Source organism: Acomys minous, assembly GCF_964271855.1.
Source record: "Acomys minous genome assembly, chromosome: 14".
In the NCBI taxonomy this organism is placed as follows: domain Eukaryota; kingdom Metazoa; phylum Chordata; class Mammalia; order Rodentia; family Muridae; genus Acomys; species Acomys minous.
In genome coordinates, this window is record NC_140496.1 from 88,324,828 (window position 1) to 88,349,109 (window position 24,282).

The 24,282-nt window shown below is 41.8% G+C and overlaps 1 protein-coding gene across 1 annotated transcript in view; it reads right to left on the reverse strand.

Moving 5' to 3' along the window:
- Window positions 1-23,689, reverse strand: part of ARHGEF38 (Rho guanine nucleotide exchange factor 38) — a 123,771-nt gene extending 100,082 nt beyond the window's left edge. Inside the window, exon 1 of the mRNA XM_084757391.1 lies at window positions 23,261-23,689. Coding sequence (XP_084613517.1) covers window positions 23,261-23,456 — 196 coding nt within the window. The 5' untranslated portion in view covers window positions 23,457-23,689. The remainder of the gene's footprint in view (window positions 1-23,260) is intronic.
- Window positions 23,690-24,282: the final 593 nt, after the last annotated feature.

The following is a 24,282-nucleotide window of genomic DNA, read 5'->3' on the forward strand; positions in this document are numbered from 1 at the left end:
TTTCTCCATATCTCTTCAACATAGTACTGAAAGTTCTAGCCAGAGCAATAAGGCAACAAAAGGAGACCAAGGGGATCCAAATGGGAAAGGAGGAAGTCAAATTATCCCTATTTGCAGATGGTATGATAGTGTATATAAGTGACCCCCAAAATTCCACCAGAGAACTCCTACAGCTGATAAACACCTTCAGCAAATTGGCAGGATACAAAATTAACTCAAAAAAGTCAGTAGCCTTCCTATATACAAATGACAATCATGCAGAGGAAGAAATTAGGAAAACTACACCCTTCACGTTAGCCACAAGCAATATAAAATATCTAGGAGTTACTCTAACCAAGTCAGTGAAGGATGACATGAGAAGATGGAATGATCTCCCTTGTGTGTGGATCAGGAGAATTAACATAGTAAAAATGTCCATCTTACCAAAAGCAATTTACAGATTCAATGCAATCCCTATCAAAATACCTACACAATTTTTTAAAGATTGAAAGTTCAATTCTCAACTTCATATGGAAAAACAAAAAACCCAGAATAGCTAAAACAATCTTGTACAATAAAAGATCCTTGTACAAAAAATTTTCCATACCTGATCTCAAGCTGTCCTATAAAGCAACAGTAATTAAAACAGCATGGTACTGGCACAGCAATAGGCTGATTGATCAGTGGAATCGAATCAAAGACCCAGAAATGAATGCACACACATATGGTCACTTGATTTTTGACAAAGAAGCCAAATCTATTCAATGGAAAAGGGATAGCATCTTCAACAAATGGTGTTGGTCTAACTGGTTGTCTATGTGTAAAAAAAATTCAATTAGACCCATATTTGTCACCATGCACAAAACTCAAGTCCAAGTGGATTAAAGGCCTCAACATAAAACCAGAGACCAAGGGAAGAGGACCATTTTTCAGTAAATGTTGCTGGAAAAAGCAGATGTTATATCAAATCTTTACTTAAAACTATGTATAAAATTTTAGTCCTGAGTCCTCTGAGCTAAACCTATAGCTGTAAAATTCTCGGAAGAAAATACGGTGTGAAAATTTCATGATGTATTTGGCAGTTATTGCTTGGATATGACACCAAAAGTTCAGACCACCACAACAATTAGACAACTCCATTTGCTGAAGTTCATGAACAGTTTTAAAATGTGTGCAAAAAGAACATCAGTGCACTAAAATTGTTACCCATAAGGCATGAGACAAATTTTACAAATTCATATTTAGACTGTGTAAAGAACTTCTACAACTGGACAAAAGAACAACAAAAATTGTTGAAAATGGGCAAAGCCTTGTACAGACATTTCTCCAAAAATATACAAACAGCCGATGTGTGCCGGAAAAGACACCCAACATTACTAATTGTGAAAAAGAACGCAAATCAAACACAATAAGACACCACTCATTAGGATCCTGGGTTGCTAATAATGACAAAACACAAGAACTTTCTGCAAGGATCTTCAGAATCTAGAACTCTTGCACAGCACTGGTGGGAATGCAAACAATGATACAGACACAGAAATACAGTGTGATACTTGCTCAAACTATCACCATACAGTGCAGTAACCCCACTTGTGAGTGTGGCTCTACACGAATGGAAAGTAGAATGTGCAAGAGGTCTGTGTACACATCCTTGGAACAGCATTGCTCACTTAGTGCTCAGCAATGGATGGGTGTGTAAGCAGACTGCAGTAAACACACCAAACGGAGCATTGCTGAGCCTTCAAATGGAAGGAAATGCTGGCATGCATTGCAACACGTGTGTCTATTGTGATCACTATGCAAAGAGAAACAAACCAGGCACAAAAGGTCGACTACATAAGGTGTCACTTAGTTGAGGTTCCCAAAACAGTCAGAAATCCAAAAGACAGACGGTGTGATGGTATGTTGTCATAACTGTAACCCCAGAAAGCAGAGGCGAGATTTTGGGGGAACCTTCAGCTGTATGGTGAGACACTGTTACACACACACACATACACACACACACACACACAAAAACCAACCAACTGAAAATCACACTGAGAGAAAAAAGAATAATAGTAGCCAGGATCAGTGAAGAGTTCTCTTTGCACTTTTTCAAAATATTTATTCTTGTGTGTGTATGTGTGTGTGTGTGTATGTGTGTGTGTGTGTGTGTGTGTGTGTGTGTGTGTGTGTGTGTCTGTGGGTGCCTCTGGAGGACAGAAGAGGACAACGGGTGCCCTGGAGCTGAAGCTACCCATGGTTCCACGCTCCTGGATATGAGCGCTGGAAACCAAAGTTAGGTCCTCTGAAGAGCAGCAAGTGCCCTTACCCCTGAGTCATCTTGTCATCCTCCCCTGCCAAAGAGAGTTCCACTTCCACAAGCTGAAAATGGTTTTGGAAGTGGAGGGTGGTGATGGTATGCACATTATGGATATATTGAACATTATCGAACCACGCATTTAAAATGGTGATGATGTTAATTTTTATAGACCATGCCAGGACTATTTTTAATTGAGGTAAATACCACATAATGAGATCATAAAATAGAAGGAGAAAGGAGGCATCCAAGACTTTCTGGATATATTAAGATTCCCCCCACAATTTAACATTTACTATAGTAATTGAAAAGGGAGAGGAAGAAAGAGGTTTTGATATCAGAAGCTGTGTTTCAAAATTCAAAATGATTCTGAGTTGAGTTTGGAGTAAAGCCATTTAAACATAATAGACTGTGTCTTAAAAATAACATCTTATAGGGTTTCTAAACACCACAGAGAGAGGGAGGCTTATAAAAGTGGAGATGTGAGGTATAAATAGAGTAAGCCATATAGCGGAAGGCAGCTTTGTTCCAGAAATCACCCTGGTGAAGAACGACCTTCATAGTTAATTACGTTCTTGCATCTCGGCTGTTCTGATGCACCTTGTGTGCAAGGCCCTTGACTGACAGCCTTGATCTGGGCTTCCTTCTATCGTACACTGTGTGTGCTGTGTCAAATTTCCTGGCCAAAAAAATGTTATTTCAAGGTAATGTGTATAATAAAAACATTCTCTTTCTGTCCCAGCAGCATTACGTGTGATGGTGCTGTCAGGATGATGGCCGCACTGATTAATACGCACCTGCCAGCTCAGAGGAAGGCTTCCTGGGTAAGAGGGCTGGCGCTCACCATCTCATTCTTACAAAACGTAAAGATGAGTATGATTTCTGGGTGAAATTCAACACAAAACGTCAACAAATTGCTAAGGAAGAGTGATAGAAATTTAATACTTTCAGTGGTCGCTCCAATAGGTTGCATTTCTTTTCACCCATCTCTTTCATTGCAGAAAAAATATGAAAAACATACAGGTCCCTGTGTCAACTGTCTCAAAAGCTTGGCAGCATTAAGTGCATCCCAGTATTGTGCAGTCATTAGTACTGTGTGTGTGTGTGTGTGTGTGTGTGTGTGTGTGTGTGTGTGTGTGTGCAGAACTTGTCCATCTTCCCAAAGTGAAAATCACAGTGCTCCATTCTCTCTCTCCTCTGCCGTGCTGCTTTTTGTCTATACAAATCTGACTGCTCTGGTTACTTCATTGTAAAGAAATTATACAGAGTTTGTCCTTTGGTGTCTGGCTTATTTCACTGAGCATAATGTCCTGAAGGCTCATCTATACCATAGTGTGTACCAAAAGCCTTACTCAAAAGCTTTACTTTTTAAGGTTTAGTAATATTCCATTGCGCGCATGCGCACACACATACACACACACACATGCACACACACACACACGCACACACACACCATATTTCATTTGTGAAAACAAACTAAAATCACTTTTATTATACTAATTCATTACACTTTGTCATTCTCATTATACATGTCATAATATACTGTGCCAGCCTGTAATGCACACAAGCATTTTCAAGTATTTTTAAGGACCAACTTTGTAAATACTCATTATCTCTAATATTCTTTTACAACCTAAGGATGGAATATTATGCTAATTTTATGATGAATAAACAGCATGTAAACGTAAGTAGAATTTCTCCAGTGATTCACAGATCACACAGAAGAACTGGGGTTCTATCCAGATGTGCTGTGCTGTGCAGCTGGAGCTCTCTCACCCCAACCCCTAACTGGCAATGCTGCTGTCACAGCACACTGTGCATATGCAACAGGACTCTGTTGGACAGATGTACACAGGTCAGTGCTGGCAGTGCCACTCACTGGTATAGGACATGGACTGAGCCGTGAGGTGTCACTCAGTTGTTTCATCTCTAGAAGGGAAATAAGAAAAAACTTGTCGCCTTTAAGTGCCAGCTCTGCCTCACAGCGGGGACACACTTACTCCTTCCCTTTTAACATGAAGGAATGGAAACACACAGAGCTTAAGTAATTTGCCCAAAGTCTTGCTTCTTTGCATAGTGGAGCCATGATTCGAATCTGAGCCATTTTACCTGGCTTCGAATCCTTCATTTTAGCCATTACGCACTGCCTGGGACTTGTGGGAGGTGAGAAAAAAACATGGAAATCACACTGTTCATGTCTCACACAGAGATATCGCCTCCACCTAAGAGCCATTTGTTCTTTGTAACACCAAGAGTGACTTGCCATTGATTCAGAATGGCCTAGGTGGTCCTCCCCGCTACCTGCACCTGGGAGATGTCCCAGGGACAGAAGGCACTGATTAGTCATCCATCAGGACATTGCCCTGTCAGCTGGAAAAAGCAGAGCTAGCAAGGACTGCTACAAAGCCAGTTCACCAGCAGGCCTAACGTGCACATCATCACTGACTGAGTTCAAATGAGATGGGAGTTTTCCTTGACTTGTCATTTGCTATAGTGTAATAATGACTGACTTCTAAAACCCCAATTATCGCTCATTTATCTCAAGGCCGAATTGTGGCATTAAGAAGTTTCTGAGAATTCACCAAGAATGTCCTATGTCTCAAAACAAAACAAAACAAAACAAAACAAACAAAAAACGTTTAACAAGCATGATGAGGAGGAACACAGCTGCCGCTGATGAGGTTGCATCTATTATTACGCCTAGACTTCTAGGTGGTGATTCATTTAGATCAAGGTCTCTTGCTGGTATTATTTATGAAATATTGCCAATGAGCTTTTTTTGTCCCTTAGTAAAAAAGAGTTGTAACTAGTAACTATATTCAGACCTTAAGGATTTGCTCAACACCTCATGTGATCACATGTGCTCTTAATGTCACCTCTGGTCCCCTGCTACCAGAGACTGCAAGTACATGTATATCTCTCAATAGTCATTTATCAGGCAACTTATACAGCCCCTGGGTTGCAGGACAGAAGGGTAATATACCAAAAGGACCTATCCCCAAACTAATGTCTAATTTTATCATAACCACAAATACATTCAGAATTAAATAAAATCAGTAAGTATCAGAAATTGAAGTTAATAGTTTTATAAGTTTCTTAGTTTGGGGAGTTAAAGAAAATTTGCATCTCACTCAGTATCAATTCAAAATTATCTATTGCACTTGAGTAGGTTCTGTTATGTATGTATTAACAAACTACTCAACAGCCCTTGCTGTCAGGAAATGGGTAATCTAGGGGTAATGATGGGTTATTAAAGTCACCAGAGAAGTCAGCATTTTCCCTTTTCTCGCCAAAATATCCAGGGATATCTAGGCACTTCTCTTAATAATCAATTTCTACATTTTCCACAAATTGCTCGTGTACATCAGCAAACCTGACTGTGTTGGCTGCGTTTTATTGCAATTACATCAACTTAACTAAACACACATAAATTGGCAAAATACGAGAGTGATAGAACATGTGTTTCTATAAAAACTGATTGCATGCTTTGAGACAACTTTATAAAGTCAAGTTGCCAAGCAGTTACTTGCTATATTAGAATTTGGATGAGACAAATAAAAAGGATTAGGAAGAAAATGATCCTAGAATGATCCTGCACACCAATCACTTTGAAATTTAAAAATATCAGCCAAATATTGGAGGCCAGGGGGAACAGCATACAGATTATAATTACCATACACTGTGGCCTGGTCAAAAAAAAAAAGCCTAGTGCAGCCCAGAGGCTGGGCTCTTCAGAGGTGGCAAGGAGAGGAAATGCCATTAGCTGCAGCATTACCATATACAGCGCTTGACTACAAATCTAGATGGGAAAACAGCTTCATGTGAGAGAAGTATAAATGTGAAGGGCATGAGAAGGGACTAAGTTTACAGGGACTGTCATGGGACGTATCCTAAAGTCACCCTTAAGGAATCTTGACCGTTTAAGAACAGAGAGTGCTAGCTAGAATTTGGTTTCTCTGACAAACTATACAACCTAAAGAAGAAAGACTTACTATGGCTATGGTTCTATCCCGGCTTTTCATTAGCAGATGCTTGTTTCTGGGTTTTCAGGGAGGCTGAGCGCAACAGCAGAAGAGCCTAGAAGGGCAGGGATGCTCACCTCAGGGCAGCCAGGAAGCAGAGAGGACTAGAAAGCGCCAAGGACAAGATACTCTTTAGAGACACACACTCTGTGGCCCACGTACCAGCAATCAGGTGCACCTCGCCTCCTGTTGTCAGATTAGGTATCAGATTGTGAGTCAATTAGTGGATGAATTCCCCAGTAAAGCCAGAGCCTCCAGGATCCAGAAGCCTCGTAGTGACTGGCTCAACCGACTGGAGAGCAAGGCTTTTAGTCTTTTTGATAGACACTTCATATCCAAACCATAACAATAGGAGATTGTTGGGGAAAGCAGTGGTGTGAGTAGGCTCTCTTAGCCAGGCCATTTTGGTCTGTGTAGGAGCATAGTTGAGCGGGGAGGTGACAATCAAGCACTAAGGCTAGGGAGGCGGCAGAGGCCACCATTCAGCTGTGCAGCTGCCAAAGGAGAGAAGAAAGACGATCTGCTTAGTGAAGAACTGGACGAACCAGGAGGAACCCCAACAGAAATTGGCACGGGCTGTTAATCAATGCAGGGTCAGCTGTACCTAGTTTGTGCTTTATTTAGAGAAAACTAATTTCTAGAAAATGTAAGGCCGGGCTTGAGAGAGGGCCCAGTGGTTAAGAGTGTTTGCAGGACCAGGGTTCGGTTCCCAGAAAACACACCAAGTGCCTGAGAGTCACCTGCAACTCCCGTTCCCGAGACTCCAATGCTCTGTCTGGCCACCTTGGACACCGGACACACACACGGTGCACGTATATGCAGACATTCACATATGCACATAAAAGAAAAATACATTTTTTTATGAAAGCAATAAAAAGAGCGAGTCATGGAAGCAACAGAGGCAGAAACTGAGGTCACACCATTACCTTCTCCCATCCCCACCAGCACCAGCTTTATTCCCATTAGATCCTTGCCACCTCCCGAGATATGATTAGAAATATTCTTTAACACAGGTTCTATTTTTATACCTTTCCCCCATGCTTGCCAGGCCCCCCACAAAACAAAGTCAAAAACAAAAACAAAAATAAACAAAAGCCACTTGGCTTAGGATTGCATTGAACCCTGTGGACATAAGTTTCACACCGCAAAATTCTTTTTATTTATTTATTTATTTTTATTTTTTTTAATACATTTTTATTAATTTATACATATTACATCTCAGTTGTTAGCCCATCCCATGTATCCTCCCATCCCTCCCTTCCTCCCACTTCCCCCCCCTACTCCCCTCCCCTATGTCTGTGTCTGAGGGGGATCTCCTCCCCCTGAATATGCTCATACGGTATCAAGTCTCTCCTTGGTGACCTATTATCTTTCCTCTGAGTGCCACCAGGCATCTCCATCCAAGGGACATGATCAAATATGGGGCACCAGAGTTTGTGTGAGAGTTAGATCTTCTTCTCCACTCAACAGTGGAGAATGTCCATCGGCTAGTCCGGGTAGGGGTTCAAGGTTTTTACTGCCTATTTTTTCCTTGGCTGTTGCCACAGTTTGCGGAGGACCCCAGGGCCCAGACTCGCCTGTAGTTTTCCAGGACCCACTGGATCCTTCCATTTCCTCTTTCTCCCAGGCTTCTCACACCTAAAGTTTCAATAGGATGTCCTCCCCTCTTACCCATTATTCTGGTAGGTACAGTTTTTCATGGGGACGTACACCTTGGGCTAGTGTCTCGATATAAGTGAGTATATACCATTTAGCTCTTTTTGCTTCTGTGTGAACTCACTCATTATGACAATTTCTAGTTCAATCCATTTGCCCACAAATTTTGGAAATTCCTTGTTTTTAATAGCTGAGTAGTATTCCATAGTGTAAATGAACCACAGTTTCTTTATCCATTCTTCTGTTGAGGGACACGTAGGTTGTTTCCAAGTTCTGGCTATTATGAATAAGGCAGCTATGAACATGGTTGAGCATATGTCCCTGTTGTGTGGTAGTACATCCTCTGGGTATATTCCAAGGAGTGGAATAGCTGGGTCTTGAGGAAGCCCTATTCCCATTTTTCTGAGAAAGCACCAGATAGCTTTCCAAAGTGGTTGTACTAGTTTGCATTCCCACCAGCAATGCAGGAGTGTTCCTCTTTCTCCACACCCTCGCCAGCATGAGGTGTCAGTTGAGTTATTGATCTTAGCCATTCTGATGGGTGTAAGATGGAATCTCAGTGTCGTTTTGATTTGCATTTCTCTGATGACTAAGGAGGTCGAGCATTTCTTTAAGTGTTTCTCAGCCATTTGATATTCCTCTGTTGAGAATTCTCTGTTTAGCTCTGCGCCCCATTTCTCTATTGGGTTATTTGGTTTGGTGGTGTTTAATTTCTTAAGTTCTTTATATATTTTGGATATTAGACCTTTGTCAGATGAAGAGTCGGTGATGATCTTTTCCCAGTCTGTAGGCTGTCGCTTTGTTCTCTTGACAGTGTCACCAGCCTTACAGAAGCTTCTCAGCCTCATGAGGTCCCATTTATTAATTGTTGATGTTAAGGCCTGGGCTGTTGGTGTTCTGTTCAGGAAGTTGTCTCCTGTGCCTATGAGTTCCAGACTCTTCCCCACTTTTTCCTCTAACTGGGTTAATGTCTGTGGTTTTAAGTTGAGGTCTTTTTATTATCAGCTAATGGAAAGCTGACCCACAGAAAGCTGAATGGAGTGAGCCTTCTGTGAAACAGGTTGAGAAAGATTACATGTCAGGCAGGTTTTGGAGAAAAGCCAGTGAGGTATCCAGGGAAAATATGGAGGAACTGAATCTCCACTGCTCCAAGTTTGAAAGCTCTAGGATTGGGGCAGGGAAAGACTTTATCTTCACCCACAAGGCCTCTGATTTATTCGCTCTGGCTGCTAATTGCTACAGAAGGTAGCACTGTGGGCTTCTAACGGGCATCAGCCACATTTACCAGGCTTGAAAAATACTGAAGTAGCATCGGGTTGAATTGAGAGGCTCTAACGGTGAGATGCACGGCACATCCAGGACAGTTAAGAGCTGAATGGGTGGGCACATTCCAGAAATGTCTTTATGAGAAGTCCTTAATGCTGACAGATAAATGAAAAGGGAACCTTTAAGACCTGAATAGAGTGGGAGTTCAGGTTGGCAAATCTTGTCTGTATTCAGTTTTCCTGGTCTAAAATATCTTATTGTTGAGAGTATATAGTTTTGACTGGATGGGACACTGATTTTTAATCCACACATTCATGTATTTAACAAATATTTATTGAGCACTCATTGTGTCAGTGTGAGTGTGTGAGTGGTTCTCAACCTGACAGTTTTACATCTCCTCTCCGGAAGTATTTGGGAACATTCAGTGTCTGCTTTGCTTGTCATAACTAAGAGGTGGCACACGCCTTTAATCCCAGCACCCGAGAGGCAGAGGCAGGTGGATCTCTGTGAGTTCGAGGCCAGCCTGGTCTACAAAGGGAGTCCAGGACTTCCAAGGCTACACAGAGAAACCCTGTCTCAAAAAACAAAACAAAACAAAACAAAACAAAACAAAATAACTAAGAGGTGTGAAGGAGAACTTCTAGCAGCTAATGCATAGGGAGAGAGGATGGTGCTGCTGTCCCACAATGCATGGGACCTCACCCCACCCTGTAACTGAGAATGATCTAGCTCAAAATGTTAGCAGTGGCTTTTCTGAGAACTTTGTTGGGGTTTTGTAGCAGCACAGCAGCGAAGCACAAAGGGCAAACCTTGATCTTCTGAAACACCTTTTAGTTATGAAAGAGAAACAGTAAGACAATTGCCGGAGAGAAACACGGCACAGAGGAGCACTGTGGAGGCAGGGTTTTGAGTAGAAACTTCCAGAGAAGAAAATCAAGGTTTCAGTAAAGGTCATAGAGACTGATACCAGCCTTTCTCTTTCTCTTCCTCTCTCTCTCTCTCTCTCTCTCTCTCTCTCTCTCTCTCTCTCTCTCTCTCTCTCTCTCTGTGTGTGTGTGTGTCTGTCTCTGTCTGTCTCTGTCTCTGTCTCTCTCTCATCTTTCCCTCTTTCTTTTCTTTTCCTTCCCTCCCTCACTTTCCTCCTCCTTCCTCATAATGCATGTTACCTATTCACTGTAATTCATTGTAAAATTCTTTGCATTAAGTGTGAGAAAATAAGCTAAAGATCATTGCTTATTTCTTTTTTTAAAAGTTAAAACCTTTGTTAAATTAATTTTAGACAATTTCATACGTATTTACAATGTATTTTGGTCCCCCACCCCCACCCCTGCTTCCCGCTTCCTCTCCTGACTCCTTCCACTTCTGTTTACTCTCACTTCCACACAAGGCCTATTTTTGCATTCATGTCCCTTTGGTTTGTTTTAGGAACCGCTGAGTTTAACCAGGATTGTCTGCCTTACAATGGATTTGGAACTGCCCACTGAAGCCTGCTGGGTTCACCTGTGGTACCCAACTGAAGACAATGACCACCCTGCCCCAAGGTTCCACTAGTAGCTAAAAGTTCAGGTTGGAGAGGCAGGGTCCTGTGTCTTCCCAGTCCATGTTCAGCTGATGGCAAGCCCTGTCCTGTACAGGCCCAGTGTAGGCAACTACAGTGGCTGTGTTTTTATGATTGCAATGACTATGTCAGGCCAAGGAGACAGCATTTCATAGCCCCCTCTCTCTCTTTTTTTTTTAATTGTCAAAGCCTTAGATATAGAGGTATGTCATTTTTCCTTTTCATTCTCTCTCTCTCTCTCTCTCTCTCTCTCTCTCTCTCTCCCCCCCTCTCTCTCTCTCCTTGTGTTGTACTTGAGATTGAACCCAGGGCTAGACATATGTGAAACAAACATTTTATCACTGAGCTAGATCCTAAGTCTTTCATTATCAATTTAATTATCATTTTAATAGATTTTAGAGAAATAAAAAACAGAATTTGATTTTCTCTCAACTAACTGAAGTGAACTCTTTTTTAAAAAGTTCCATTTAATCACTTATTGTAGGCTGTGGATTCTCGGCACTATCTACAGTGATGCAAACATCAATCCATAAGTATACATTACACATGTACATAACTGTGTACACATCATAATTATATTCTCTAACATGACTCGGATGAGGTTCTTAGATGTCATAAAGGTTTGACTACAATATAAAAATACAGAAAAGTCAAACTATAGTTTGTATATCTTTAAAAAAAGTGTTTATTGTTTTCAATTTAAACATAATAGAGCATACAGGAAAAATTGTATAGGACTGGGCTTTTGCTATTAGTCTTTCCTCATTCAGAAACGTTTACTAATCAAATGCTAATAAAAGCTTATATAGTGATGTGCAAGTTATATTCTGCACACTAGGAAGCAAATCTGGACTGTGAATAAGCTCAAAGTAGAGCATTTGCCTGGTGTACATAGGTTCAATACCCAGGTCATAAAAAATAAAATGTGGAAAAAGTATCCTTGTTACTGTATGGTGATAAAACATTCCTTTTCTTGGAGAATACTGATTTTCCCCCAAGTATTCCTTCATCAAAAGAAATCTAAATTTACATCCTTACTTAACACGTCTATGAAGAGATTTTAAAAATCAAAAGTCTAAAGTGTATTGTGAACTTACAAATCTAGAAATATTAAATTTTGAAAGTAATTTTTTTTCTTTTCTGAGCTGAGAGCTGAATTTAGCGCTTTGCATTTGGTAGGCAAGAGAAATCCCCAACACAAGTTTTTAATATTTTAAAAAGAGTAACACCAAGGGGAGGTGATCAAATCAGGGATACCAGAGTTCATGAAGGAAGGGGAAGCAGGCTATCCAGGTGAGCCCTGATAGACTGTGGTCATACAGTGGGGGAGGAGGTCCCCTTCTGTCAGAAGTCTAGGGGAGGGGAAGAGGGCAGAAGAGGGAAGGAGGAAGGGTGGGAACAGAAAGATACAAACCAGAGGATAACCATTGAGATGTAATCTGAATAAATTATAATAATTTTTTAAAAAAGAGTAATGCCATTGTAAAATAATGACAGCCTTAGATGTGTGTCATTCTTGAGCAATCATAGCTCTTGGAAGGTGTTTTCAAATATGGCATTCTTATTTTTGGATGGAAATATTTGTTTAATACAAGAAGAAAGAAAAGGAGGCATTTATTCTACTTAGACTCTTCGATCAATTCATAAGATATTAGTTAATATATTAGATACTTAAGATATTAGATATTAGATACTAGATACTTAATCCGTATCTGGTTGCAAATGTGATTTTAGCTGAGAGATGCCTATTCCTGTCCTTCAGCATGTTACAGATGCAGTTCTCCTCCTTGCTAATAAGGGCAGAAGTTTAAAGGTGACCCGGCACAAAAAGAAGAAGAAAAAGCGATTTCTTCCTCTCAGTTATAATCCACACTAGGAGCTGTGTGACTCTGAGCAAAGGACCATAAGCCAGCTGACCTGGACCAACCACAGAGGAGACCTCCTGCATCCAGCAGGATTTTCACTGTGCAACGGGATTCACCATGCACTTACTCATTAACTCAACACTCAACTCAGTTACTGAACTCATGCCAACCCATGCCAGCCAGGCTCTGAAGATCAAAATGTCCCCAGCTTTGTCTGGCCACATAAAAGAGATGGGCCACAATGAGACGTAAGAAATATACCACCCTTGTGACACACGAATATGATGTGAGCGTGAAGACTCAGGAAAGGCAGACTCGAATAGATGAGTAGAGAAACATAAGACAAGCAGCCAGGGGAGCCTGGTGAGGCCTGTCAGTCAAAGCTAAAGGTCCTGAGGGTCAGAGAAGGGAACGGGTAGATAGAGTCAGTCAAGGGAGGCCTCAGACATCTTAATGTCGAAACCCACAGGTCTCCACACACTTTTATTTTCATCGTGGCAAAGTAAGTGTGCTGGGAAACTTACCATATGGACTACTGTTAAGTGTGCACAGCACAGCGTCGCTGAGTGTGCTCACAGTGCCTTACATCCACCATACAACATCTGCCTTTTGAGCTTTCCCTCCTGCCCAGGCTAAAATGTTCTACCTATTAGTCAACGGCTGTCCTAAGCTCCTCAAAACTGGCCTTTTCCTTTCTGTCTCTATACATTTTCTGGATTTGGGTCCTTTTAGACAGGACAAATCATTCAATGTGTGCCTCTTTTTATTTAGCATCAAGGCTTCAATATGTATATGTACTGTATGTATATGTACTGTAATCTATATAATAACTACATTCAAATCTGTTCTAAGTGTATACCTTCAGTGTACGCATACTATTACTACACCATGCGGTTATAAAACATATATGAAAATAAATATTTTCAAAGTATAAGACTAAAAAAGTTCACTTTGTTTTTCTTTCTCACCACGGATGGTCCTAGAAAACCCCAGCAGTCTTTTTGTCCCTCTTTGGATCTTATTATCAAGTGCTATAGGAAACGGGAAAACAATAAGGAATCTGCAGAGAGGAGCAACGTGCCTTGACATTCTGGCCCAGTTTTCCACCAAGAGTCCTTATTCAGCTGTGTACCATAGGGTGAGTATAGATCAGCAGCTAAGACCTACTCAGATAAAATCATATTATATTTTTAGAGTTGGCTAGTCTAGTTGCTCTAGAAAGACCTTTCTAATTTATATTCTAATTTATATTTCTAAAACCTTTTTTGAAAACATAAAATGATGCTGTCCTTGAAAACACTTGCTTATGGTTTGCTAAAAGATAGCAGTAAGTGCCCTTGCAAAACAGGGTCTGAGGGCTTTTGAATATTATTTTTTAAAACATTGTCAAGATTGGTCAATACTTTCAGGAAAAAAAACACAGAAAACAGATACAACTACTAAAGACTAAGGTAAGAACAGTGAAGAACGCAGTTTTTCTGTACACACACACACACACACACACACACACACACACACACACTGGGAAGGCACATTCCCCTCTCTGAACCTTGGTGTCATCATCTGTGCGCACACGACGGCATTAACTTTTTTGCAAAGCTGCAAAGACTGTGAAGCAACATGATGAACCTAGTGTTTTGCTGGTCTCTGGGCACCTTTCATCTATCAACCCTCAAACAAGAAGGTCGGTACTGTCCGGTCACCTTGTTTCAAAGCACGGGACATGCTTAATCACTCTGGAATACCCCACCCCTAAAACTTCTAAATAGCATCATATTTCACTTTAGGGGTGCACCACCTACACTTTAGGGGTGCAATTAATCTTTTCCCATCACAGCTTCTGTATCACCTTATGTGTATCTCAGATGTCATAGTGACTTAGCATGACATGGACATTACGGTATCAATATATTTTATTTTATTCTTCAATTTTATGTAGATATCTAGTATCTTCTCATCGCTCCAGAAAAACCAAAAAAAAAAAAAAAAAGTAATTGTCAAAAGTTGACTACTATTAAATGTTAGGAAAATTGGGATTACAGAAATATGCCAACCATAAGAATCAATACAGTTGCAGTTAATCATTGGATATTTAAAAATAATTACATGGGCAACAACGGAGCTGACTGTGCACCAAACATCAGGCATCCCTTAAATGCTGAAGCCGGTCTAAGCATCTGCTCTCAAGAGGAATGACATCTAAATGGGAGAAAGTGTGGAAAATACAATACAAAAGAAAGACCCTGAAAGGAGCAGAACCTACACACACACACACACACACACACACACACACACACACACACACACACACGTGATTCTCTGTATTGATTATTCTGAGCTGAAGGTGCATGAGAAAAGCAAGTGCAGGAAGGGCTCCCTCCCTTCCTTTTTTTCACTCTGCAAGTAAAGCATAAATTCCCACGAGGAGAAAAAGCATCAATTCTCACACGGAGAGGCCCCAGCTGGATAGGAAGAGAGGAGCTCCTCGCCACTGAAGATGGACAGGTGACATCCAGATGAATTTGCAGAACAAGCCTTCTTGAAATAGCGCGTAGACGCCCTTAGATTCCCCTGTATTTTACTCCCCACTTCCTTAATTTATTTCTGGAGGCCCAGCCCACAGCCCTGCATTTCTACTGAACTCTGGGTCTAATTGTTTCTTTGGTATTTTTTTTTTTTCGCACAAAGGGCTTTGAGTTACACAAAACAAGTAAATTTCAGGTGACATCTGTAACTTTTCCCCCAGTTAATCCGTATTTTGTCAATTCATTTCACGTTCCCCCATACATAGATTCCAAGAGAAAAGAAGAAAGGCACTTCCTGTCTGTGCCCCTTTGGGCAGGATCCTCCGTGGGTGGGTGCTGAGGGTGGACAGAGACCTCAGTGAGGACGATCCGGACCACCAGGGATTTGGTCAGAAGGAATTTTGAGCTTGAGCAAAGGACTAATTTTCAGCCAGGAAGCAGGTGTACATCTACCTCTAAATTTCTGATTGCCAAGCGTAGTAAATTGCTTGCACTTGTGTGGGAGGAGACACGTTCTAATTTTTCAAGGGACTCACTGCCTTTCCCTGAGTAAAATCAGGCCAGCTCCGAGAGGTAAACGCGTCTTCAATCAACCATCTCACAAACACAGAAGCAGAAATCTGTGACAGCTAGCTTTTTGCTTTTTTTGGGGGGGGGGGGTACTGACATTAGAGACCTAACATCAAGGAAAACATCAGGGAAAACAATTTCACACTCAGATACTTAGACCAGCAGCTAGATAGATGGGTGGCTTTTCCTCAAGTCACAGGGGAGGCCAGACAGGCATTCTCTGCCATGGCCTCAGTGCAGCTATCCCAGAATTGTTCTTTTCTGATTCACTAATCAAGACAGAAATTGCTCCAGATACCTTTGGACAAAGGCCTTTAATCACAACATTCTATTTTCCTGCTGCACTGAAGTGTACAACTCACGATTCAGGCTGAGTTGTAGAATTACATTGCACAACTACGCAGAACTAGGCAGAGCTGCTCATTTCTGAGCTACTGTTCCACGTTTCTGTTTGCCTCGTTTATTTTGCTTTGTTTTGTGAGATGGAGTCTCTCTGTGTAGTCATGGCAGTTGTAGAACAGTTATATAGACCAGGCTGGGCGTGAACTCAGAAATGTGCCTGCCTCTGCCTCCCAAGTGCTGGCATAAGCTGTTCCACCATGGCCAGCTAACTGTATACTTTTCAATTGTGCTTGTGTTGTATTCTCCACCTTTGCTTTAGAGTAGGGCTTTCTGCTTGTCAGATGTTGGTTGCAATTACATCGAGATGAAAATAAAGGATAACAGGCATAGAAAATAAAGAAGATCCTTAAGGTGCTCAATGAAGCAGAAAACAGAGACCATTTAAGCTGCTGTTAGTATAAGGAAGATTTGCCTGGCCTAACTTTTGCAATTTTAGTCCCTGAAGAGCATCAACAACAAAAAAATTATTTTTAAGACAGCAACACTGGCAAGGACACAACATGAAAGAAAGAGTGTGTGGTTCAAAGCAAAAACTAGCCAGTCAAGCTTTGTCACAGTAGCACAAGGATGTTATACATTATGAAAAGCAGGAAGTAACACTTAATTGCTGTGACTCGTTATAGGAAAATATTGGCTGAATTACTTACTGATGTGTTCTGATTTTCAATATTGAAAGCGCCTAATTCAAACCCAAGTTTTACCATCTACAGTGTTTCACAACAAAGCTAAAACTGCAGTGATTTGGGATTATGTCGTGGTGTGTGGAAGTCCCTTGCTGGCACGAAGCCTGGAGGATAAGGGTCCTCATTGGCTGTGCCTTCCCTCCATTTCACTCCCTTATTACTTTGCAGGACCTGGCACAGAAGGAGGACCATGTCCATGAAGGTAGATGGCAGCCCACAGCTATGCCTGCCTTTCTCTAGCTACCTGGTCCAATAGTACACGTACATCTGGCATATCTAGAAATTATAAACAGAGCTGGCCAGCCATTCAGTGAAAAGTAATGTATCTCTTTTTGACAAAGCTCACTTCATAAAAATCTGAAAGCCAAGTCCAAGCTTGGTTTTCTTAGACCCCTGAGAGTGTCAAGGCAAGATTTGGCTCAGTGCTGGGGCACCCTCACCCATAAAGACAGCGAGTACATGTCAGTCAGGAAAGCAAGTGTATCTTAAAATAGTAACAGAGCTGGGAATGACCAGTAACGATGAACTCAATTCATCTTCATCTTTGTCTCGGCTAACCTAGAAGGCTTAGCCTCAAGGCTTGTAATCTTCACCGTTAAGTCTCCCAGGTACAATGGGCATCCTATGTGTAATATAAATATCCTAGTTTGATAAATTCAAGAAACATTTCCATAACCAGTTACTTCTCAGCCAAAGTCCACCCTTAGGAGAATGGATAGGAATGGTCTAAAGAAAACCTACAGCCAATACTGAAGACCACGTAGTAGAAAATTCCAAGGTTCTAAATATAGACTACATGGAAGGATAAGGTGGCCCAAAAGAAGGTGACATTGATTCCAAGGCCTCTCCATAGCCAGAGACAGTCCAAAGCTTCACCAGAGGCCAATCCTTGCCTGGTTTTAGCCAAGAATCCATACAAGTTCAGCATCATTATGACAATCCCACTTTCCCCAGGAAACCAATGCCTACTAATGTTGATATGATGGTGCCAACCAGGAAACATGACTCATGACTCTATTCTCTCTCTCTCCAAATGTCTCTCTTTTCATTTGACCTCCCCACTTAATTACACACTTCACTCACTGATAAAATTGTACATTTTATGGATACGAAAAACCACACAACTAGAAATGATATCTTCTATCTTTAGGAAAGTTACCCAAAAGCCTCCTGGTCAACACAGAAGGGGTGGTTTTGCCCATATCACTGTGGTTACTTAGGAGTTACTGATTTCTGTGGCTCACAATTTGATAGGAATAGATTTTCTAAAAACACACCTATTTAGAAAGACACCCTTACTGTTTACTAAAGAGAGAGAGAGGGGAGGGGCGGAACTGTGTGCTCTGCTCCACTTTGGTGTTATGCATGACTGAGACAGAAACTACAGAAGCGCTTAGACGGTTTTTAAAGTTTGCCCTTCAAACAATTCCACACCTATTTTCTGCAGGTGTCCGGTTACTGGTTCTGTAGTTTTCTCTTCAGCAAAAGGTGTTAGGCAGGAAAAAGGACCAGACAGGAACAGGAAAGGCTCCAGCTTAGAAACGCAAGGCAAGTCGAGCCTTCACCCTTACTGCGTCCTTCATTAGGCCCGAGCCAAACAATCATGCAGTCTCCCAGTGTGAACAGCTCCCATTCGCTCATATGTTGTCTATATTCTTAAAAACGTGACACACTACATGGGCTCACGGCTTTTTCAAGTCCAACTTTTCAGTGGAGTCATGTGTCCTTGTATTTTGCAATCTGTCATTCTGTTTGAAATGTGTACCTAAGGGCAATTTGTTGTTAACACCAGAGTACGGAAACTTTAGGATTTATAAAACAACTTAACCAGTTCTTTCTCAGGGGTGAGAAAACTGCCTCTTCTGCAAAAGAAACAAAATGTAACAAAAGATGGAGATTAAGATGCCATCCACCTGCTAAAAGCAGTTTTGACTCCTGTTATCAGTGATACTGGCATTTTGTTTACTTACTCTCATTCTTAGCGAGTGTTTCATTAGCAAAAATATTTACCAACTAAGAAACTAACCAGAGGATGAAGACAAGCTGACCCCCTGTTGGTCAGCTCTAGCTGTGTAGCTACTGTGTAGCGTACATAGCAAGCTTTTGTTCCTCACCATCCCACCATCTGGGAAAGCCAAGGTCAAGGATGAGAACCCACTTCCTGCCTCACACACATCTCTACCAACGGCAGCACAGTGAGAAGCAAGCTCTTGAGTGTCTTCCAAAGCCACACATTCCATCCACGAGGGTTCTTGTCCAGGATCTAATTACTTCCCATAGGCCTCGTTTCCAAATGCCATCATTTTGGAGACTCGGTATTGCTGTGTAAAAGTGTGTGTGTGTGTGTGTGTGTGTGTGTATGTGTGTGTGTGTGTGTAAAAACGTGTGGTCTGAGGGGTGGGAACTGCATCAGTAACCTCTGTCATTATGGTTTCAGACAAGACCCCTAAATCTAAGTCACTAACATTTTCATTAAAATGCGGCAACATAAATATCTCAAGTAAGCTGAGTGTGGTAGCACTCGCCTTTGATCCCAGCACTCAGGGAGACAGAGGCAGGTGTATTGCTGTGAGTTGAGGCCAGCCTGGTCTACAAAGTGAGTCCAGGACAGCCAAGGATACATAGAGAAACTCTGTCTTGAAAAATGAAAAACAAAAAACAAAAAAAGCAAAGAATAAAAACAAAGAGAAGAAAAAGAAAAAAGAAACATCTCAAGTACACACACACACACACACACCTTTGTATTCTATAAGTAGATAGCTACATATGCAGACATATCTATTTCTGTGTGTATGTATATAACCAAGTCATACGTAATTGAAATGGGGTTACACACGTAATCATATATGAGATCCTACATTTTTACAACCCAGCCTTTACGTTTTCCCTGTTTGCTTTATCTCTAAGGGCCTCGTAGAGTGGCAATAAGGTACTGAGCTGACTCGAAGGGTGGTGTGTTGTTGTGATTGTAAGGGACGGGAGAAGACTGAACCGAGGTGTGGTCTCCGTACCCTAGCAGGCAGAATGAGGAATGAGTTAGGCCCCCACTAACATGCAGTCACGATGTGTGCTCTACTGTACATTCATATTTTTTGTTTTGTTTTAATGAGCAATCATATTTATTGCTGAATGTGTGAGCACCCCCCCCTTATGAAGGCACACCCACACAGAAGCTTTATTTCAGGCATTGGTGTCTGCCCCCATCCTTTTCCTGTGTAGGCCGGATCACTCAAAGCATGGGATACCAAGTGCCTGTCTACAGTGTGCCGGCCCTGACTCTATATGCAGGCATGGAACAATTAACAAAGAAGTCTTTTTCATGAAGTATGGGTGGGTGAGAGATTAAAGGGGGGAATGAGAGTCAATTACCAGCAATAAGGAAGAAAAGCTATTTCAGATGGAGCATAGTGAAGGAGCTAAAATACCCGTCTCCCATCTGTGTTTTCTTCCTCTCTCCTGTTTATCAGGACTTAATGACACAGTGACTGTTTGGAACCCTTAAGCCAGTAACTACTTCCATTAAGCCACTTTCCCCATCTTACCGTTCCCAAGAAGACCATAAGGCTTTGTAGAGTGAAATGGGTCTGTTCTGTAATGACACTATACTTGTGACTTCTGGCACGTGAGCGGATTTTGCTCAGCATCAACCCTTAAGACATGGCATGCAACATATACAGTCACTGCCAATTCACTGAATAATCTACTGCAGGAGTAAAGCTACCAATTGCTAGGTTAGTAGCCAACTATCACTGCACAGTGGAAAGTTTATCAGGAGTAACTGCTGGTGGGAAGTCAGCCTCCTATACAGTCATTAGAATATCACCTTTAGAAATGTTTTCTAGTGCACTGACCCCATAAGGGTCATATTTTTTTAAAAAATTATTATTGCAATTTAAAATTCACTCTACTAAAATGTTATATATATATATATATATATATATATATATAGAGAGAGAGAGAGAGAGAGAGAGAGAGAGAGTAAAAACACCAACAGGTAGACTGTCTAGTGTGAATTAAAAGATAAGCTTAGGGACTGAAGAAAGATCTGTTTTTCAGAACCAAAGAGCTGGCCTCCACAGAGACCTGGATGAAGCAGTGAATCACTCAAATAATACACACTACTAAAACCAACTGACTGAGTGGCCAAGAACGGAAGCAGTACTGGAAATTCCAGCCTTTGAAAGCATTCTGGCCTCAAAATGCTTTTCTTTTCTGGAGCTCCAACCAGTCTAGGTCATTTTTTTTTAAAGTAATTTATTCAGATTACATCTCAATTGTTATCCAGGTCATCATTTTTTAATGCCTCCTGGAGGCTACCAATTCCAACAAAGACGGAGGTGAGACCTTTGCCATTTCAATAAGAAAGAGATGTCGGAGTCATCTGACCAGAGTCCATTACAGGCACTGAACACACCAGACAGCAAACCCACAGAGCTGACTGCCTTGAACATTGTTGGGAGAAACACCTCCCATCGCTGCAAAAGCATCCGTTATAAACTCATCCTAAAGGCTCCCTTAGCCGTTAGAATTCAGAGTGCGTTTTTGTTTTTGTTTTTCTTTTTGTTTTTGTTTTCTGGGTTAACATCTAAATGATTCTTCTCCAGAGTCCAGCTAAGTCACAACTCCAATGTGACTGTCTACACACACTCTCCCTGGTGATGGCTTTCAAGTACTTCTAGGAACACAGGAGAGCTCTGAGTCTCCCTTCTATTTTCAAAGACAAAGTCTGGCAGAAGAGAAAACTTACAAATGAAATAAGCAGGCCGCCCGAGAACGTTTGCAAAATAACCAAGAACTGACTATCTTGTTTTGTGGCAAAACTCGTAAGTTTCAACATTACATATAATTTATTTTGCTGGTGGAAAATATGAAACTGAGGGAAGAAACATTTTTGGAAATAATGTGGCCGACTTCTGAATTCCTGTGTGTCATATCTTTATCAAGGAACAAAACAAAGTTGAAAAATATACAAATTTGGATGAATATACAGCTTAGCCTAGCCTATTGGTTAGTATGGTACCCATTATTGTTAAAATTGAAAATAGCTGCCATTATTATTTATTGAGCATATAGTATCTATCAGCCAAGGTAGTAGAAGTTTGTGCCATTTATCTAATTTAACTAACCACTATATGGTAAATATCATTAGTCTCCCACTCAAAAGTAGGAAAATTGGGGCTCAGAAATTTTAAGTTATTTTCTCCAAAGTCTTGTGCATAGTAAATTTAAAAAAAAATCAGAATTGGAAACCCAGTGAGTATGACTAAAATTTGCAATTTTTCCAACTTTGCCTGGAAGGCAGTTAAATTTAAAGATCAAATACTGTGCCTCCCTCATTAGAAGTAACTTCTTTAAGGATAAAGACTGACACTGCAACTTAATGCTGAACCATGAAGGGTTTTTAGAAACTATCATGCCCTAGTTATAGTTTCAAAACATTTAATCTAAACGCATTTAAGTTGAATCATTTGCATAACCACTTTTAAGCTCGTTTCTGAGGAAAGTGCTCTGCTAACAAGTATGTCCCATTGGTCTTTTCATGCCATTGCAGTTTTAAAGTCTAAAACGACAAGTTGCCGTGGGACCAGGGGAGTCCACGGAGGCATTGTGCACGGAACAGGACTGACAGGATCTGGATGTTCATATAACAGGTGCGGCTGGGGACGGTCAAACCTTGCCCGCTATCACACTACAGTGAAGCCTCCCTCGCTGGAGCAAACGACCCTTAGGGGAAAGAGAAGGCAGGGGGAGATGGAAACCCAGGGCCAGAAATGGAAGGTGTGTTATAACAACTGTGCCAGATTACCTTACCAGCATCACCAAGTGGTTACTTCCTCAGTAGTCACTCGCATAAGTGCTCGGCCCCATCCGGACGCTATTCAGTCCACTCCAAGGGCACGATCATTTAAGTGATTTTCAGAAACTCTTTCAGAGCGTCCCACTGACTGCAGCGTTACTTATTTTTTTTCCCAGACATGATTAGAATTTCACACCCCTGTGTAACCTCAACCACCGGTTAGTATGGTCTCCTAGCCAGGTCTCACGGTGTACCTTCTCAGAGCCACCTATTGGGATAAACTGCCTTTTGTAGGTTTTAAATCACATGTGTACCAGTCCTTCCCCGTTTTTTTTTTAAAGTTGGGTAAAGGAAGGAGGAGGAACAAGGAAGGTAAAGGGGGAAAAATTACTGTCACCAGAGAAAACTGAATGGTATTAAGAAAAATTCAGAGGCGGCTCTTTAAACCATCGATTCACTTCATAAAAACTTTTCTCTCTATCTTGAGTCCCTTCCAGTGTCGTTTGCTTGGTTTTTTAAGAAGATGAAGTTGGATTTGATTTCCCCCTCTGCCTCAGGTGTCTCCTCCGCGAGTGGGAGCCAGCCAACGCGGGGCTGGAATGAAGCCACCTCGGGCAAGCGCTTTCTCCTTAAGTTACCTTGTAGTTTCTGGTTGTATTCGGTCCTGTCAGACTGACTCCTCCTCAAGGAGGCAGAGTGGTCCCCAGACACACAGCTGTCCACCACGGTATCCGTCTTCCTCCTCTCCAGCATATACAGCCTGGGTCTCAAGAAGGGCAGGTTCTTTCTCTTGCTTGCCATATTCTCCTTCCCAAAGGCTTCCCTGGCCTCCATCTGAGCTTGGCAGGCAACGTCTGGTTGCTCAAGCGCCTGGGGTGAACCTTGGCATTTAACTCCGGGCTTCTAACTACCTACCCAGCTTCACAGCAGGGTTACCTGACTGCGGACTGCTACCTGGAGTCCCGGAGCTCCACCCCTATGAGGTCATTTTTTTTTTTTTAATACACCTACAATCCAACAGGGGAAGTTGCCACCTGTTACCTGAGAGACCTGCAGCACTGCGTTAGGCAAAGCAGCGACAGTGTTGTCACATGCTACTGAAGCAAACAAAAATCTCATTGTGTGGGGCCAAGGGCTGCGGGGTGGGGAAAGGGAAAGAGAGCAAGGTGAGACGGGGCCGAGGGAAGGGAAGGACACATTAGCCTGTGGCTTGAATGCATGCCCCGTGGGCGTGCGCAGGTGCACTCAGAGAGCAGGGTTGTGACCGGGCGGGCGGCTGGGAGCCCTGGGCGGCTTTCCTCTGGTCTTCCACCTGTGGCTCTGAAGGCAGTGTGCAGCTATGACAATTTACATTTGCACAACAATGAAGCCAGGGTTGTTTTTATTTGAAGTGGGTGCCGTCAAAGCGTTGCATCTAATTTTAAGTGCTGGCATTTGGCGATTACTTGCTACATTCTGACTGGCTGAACCTAACAAGTAAAGATTGGAGGAAAATAAAATGGGTGTCCCCAGAACCCAGACACTTCTCTGTGGCGTATTCTCCACATGATTCCTTTGGCTGGGATCCACCCTTTTCTGGTCCCAGCCATGTCTTCCCCATGATTCAAGCAAGGTTAATGTCTTTAAGTTCTTCCTGGTGTGGCTTCACAAATGGAACTCG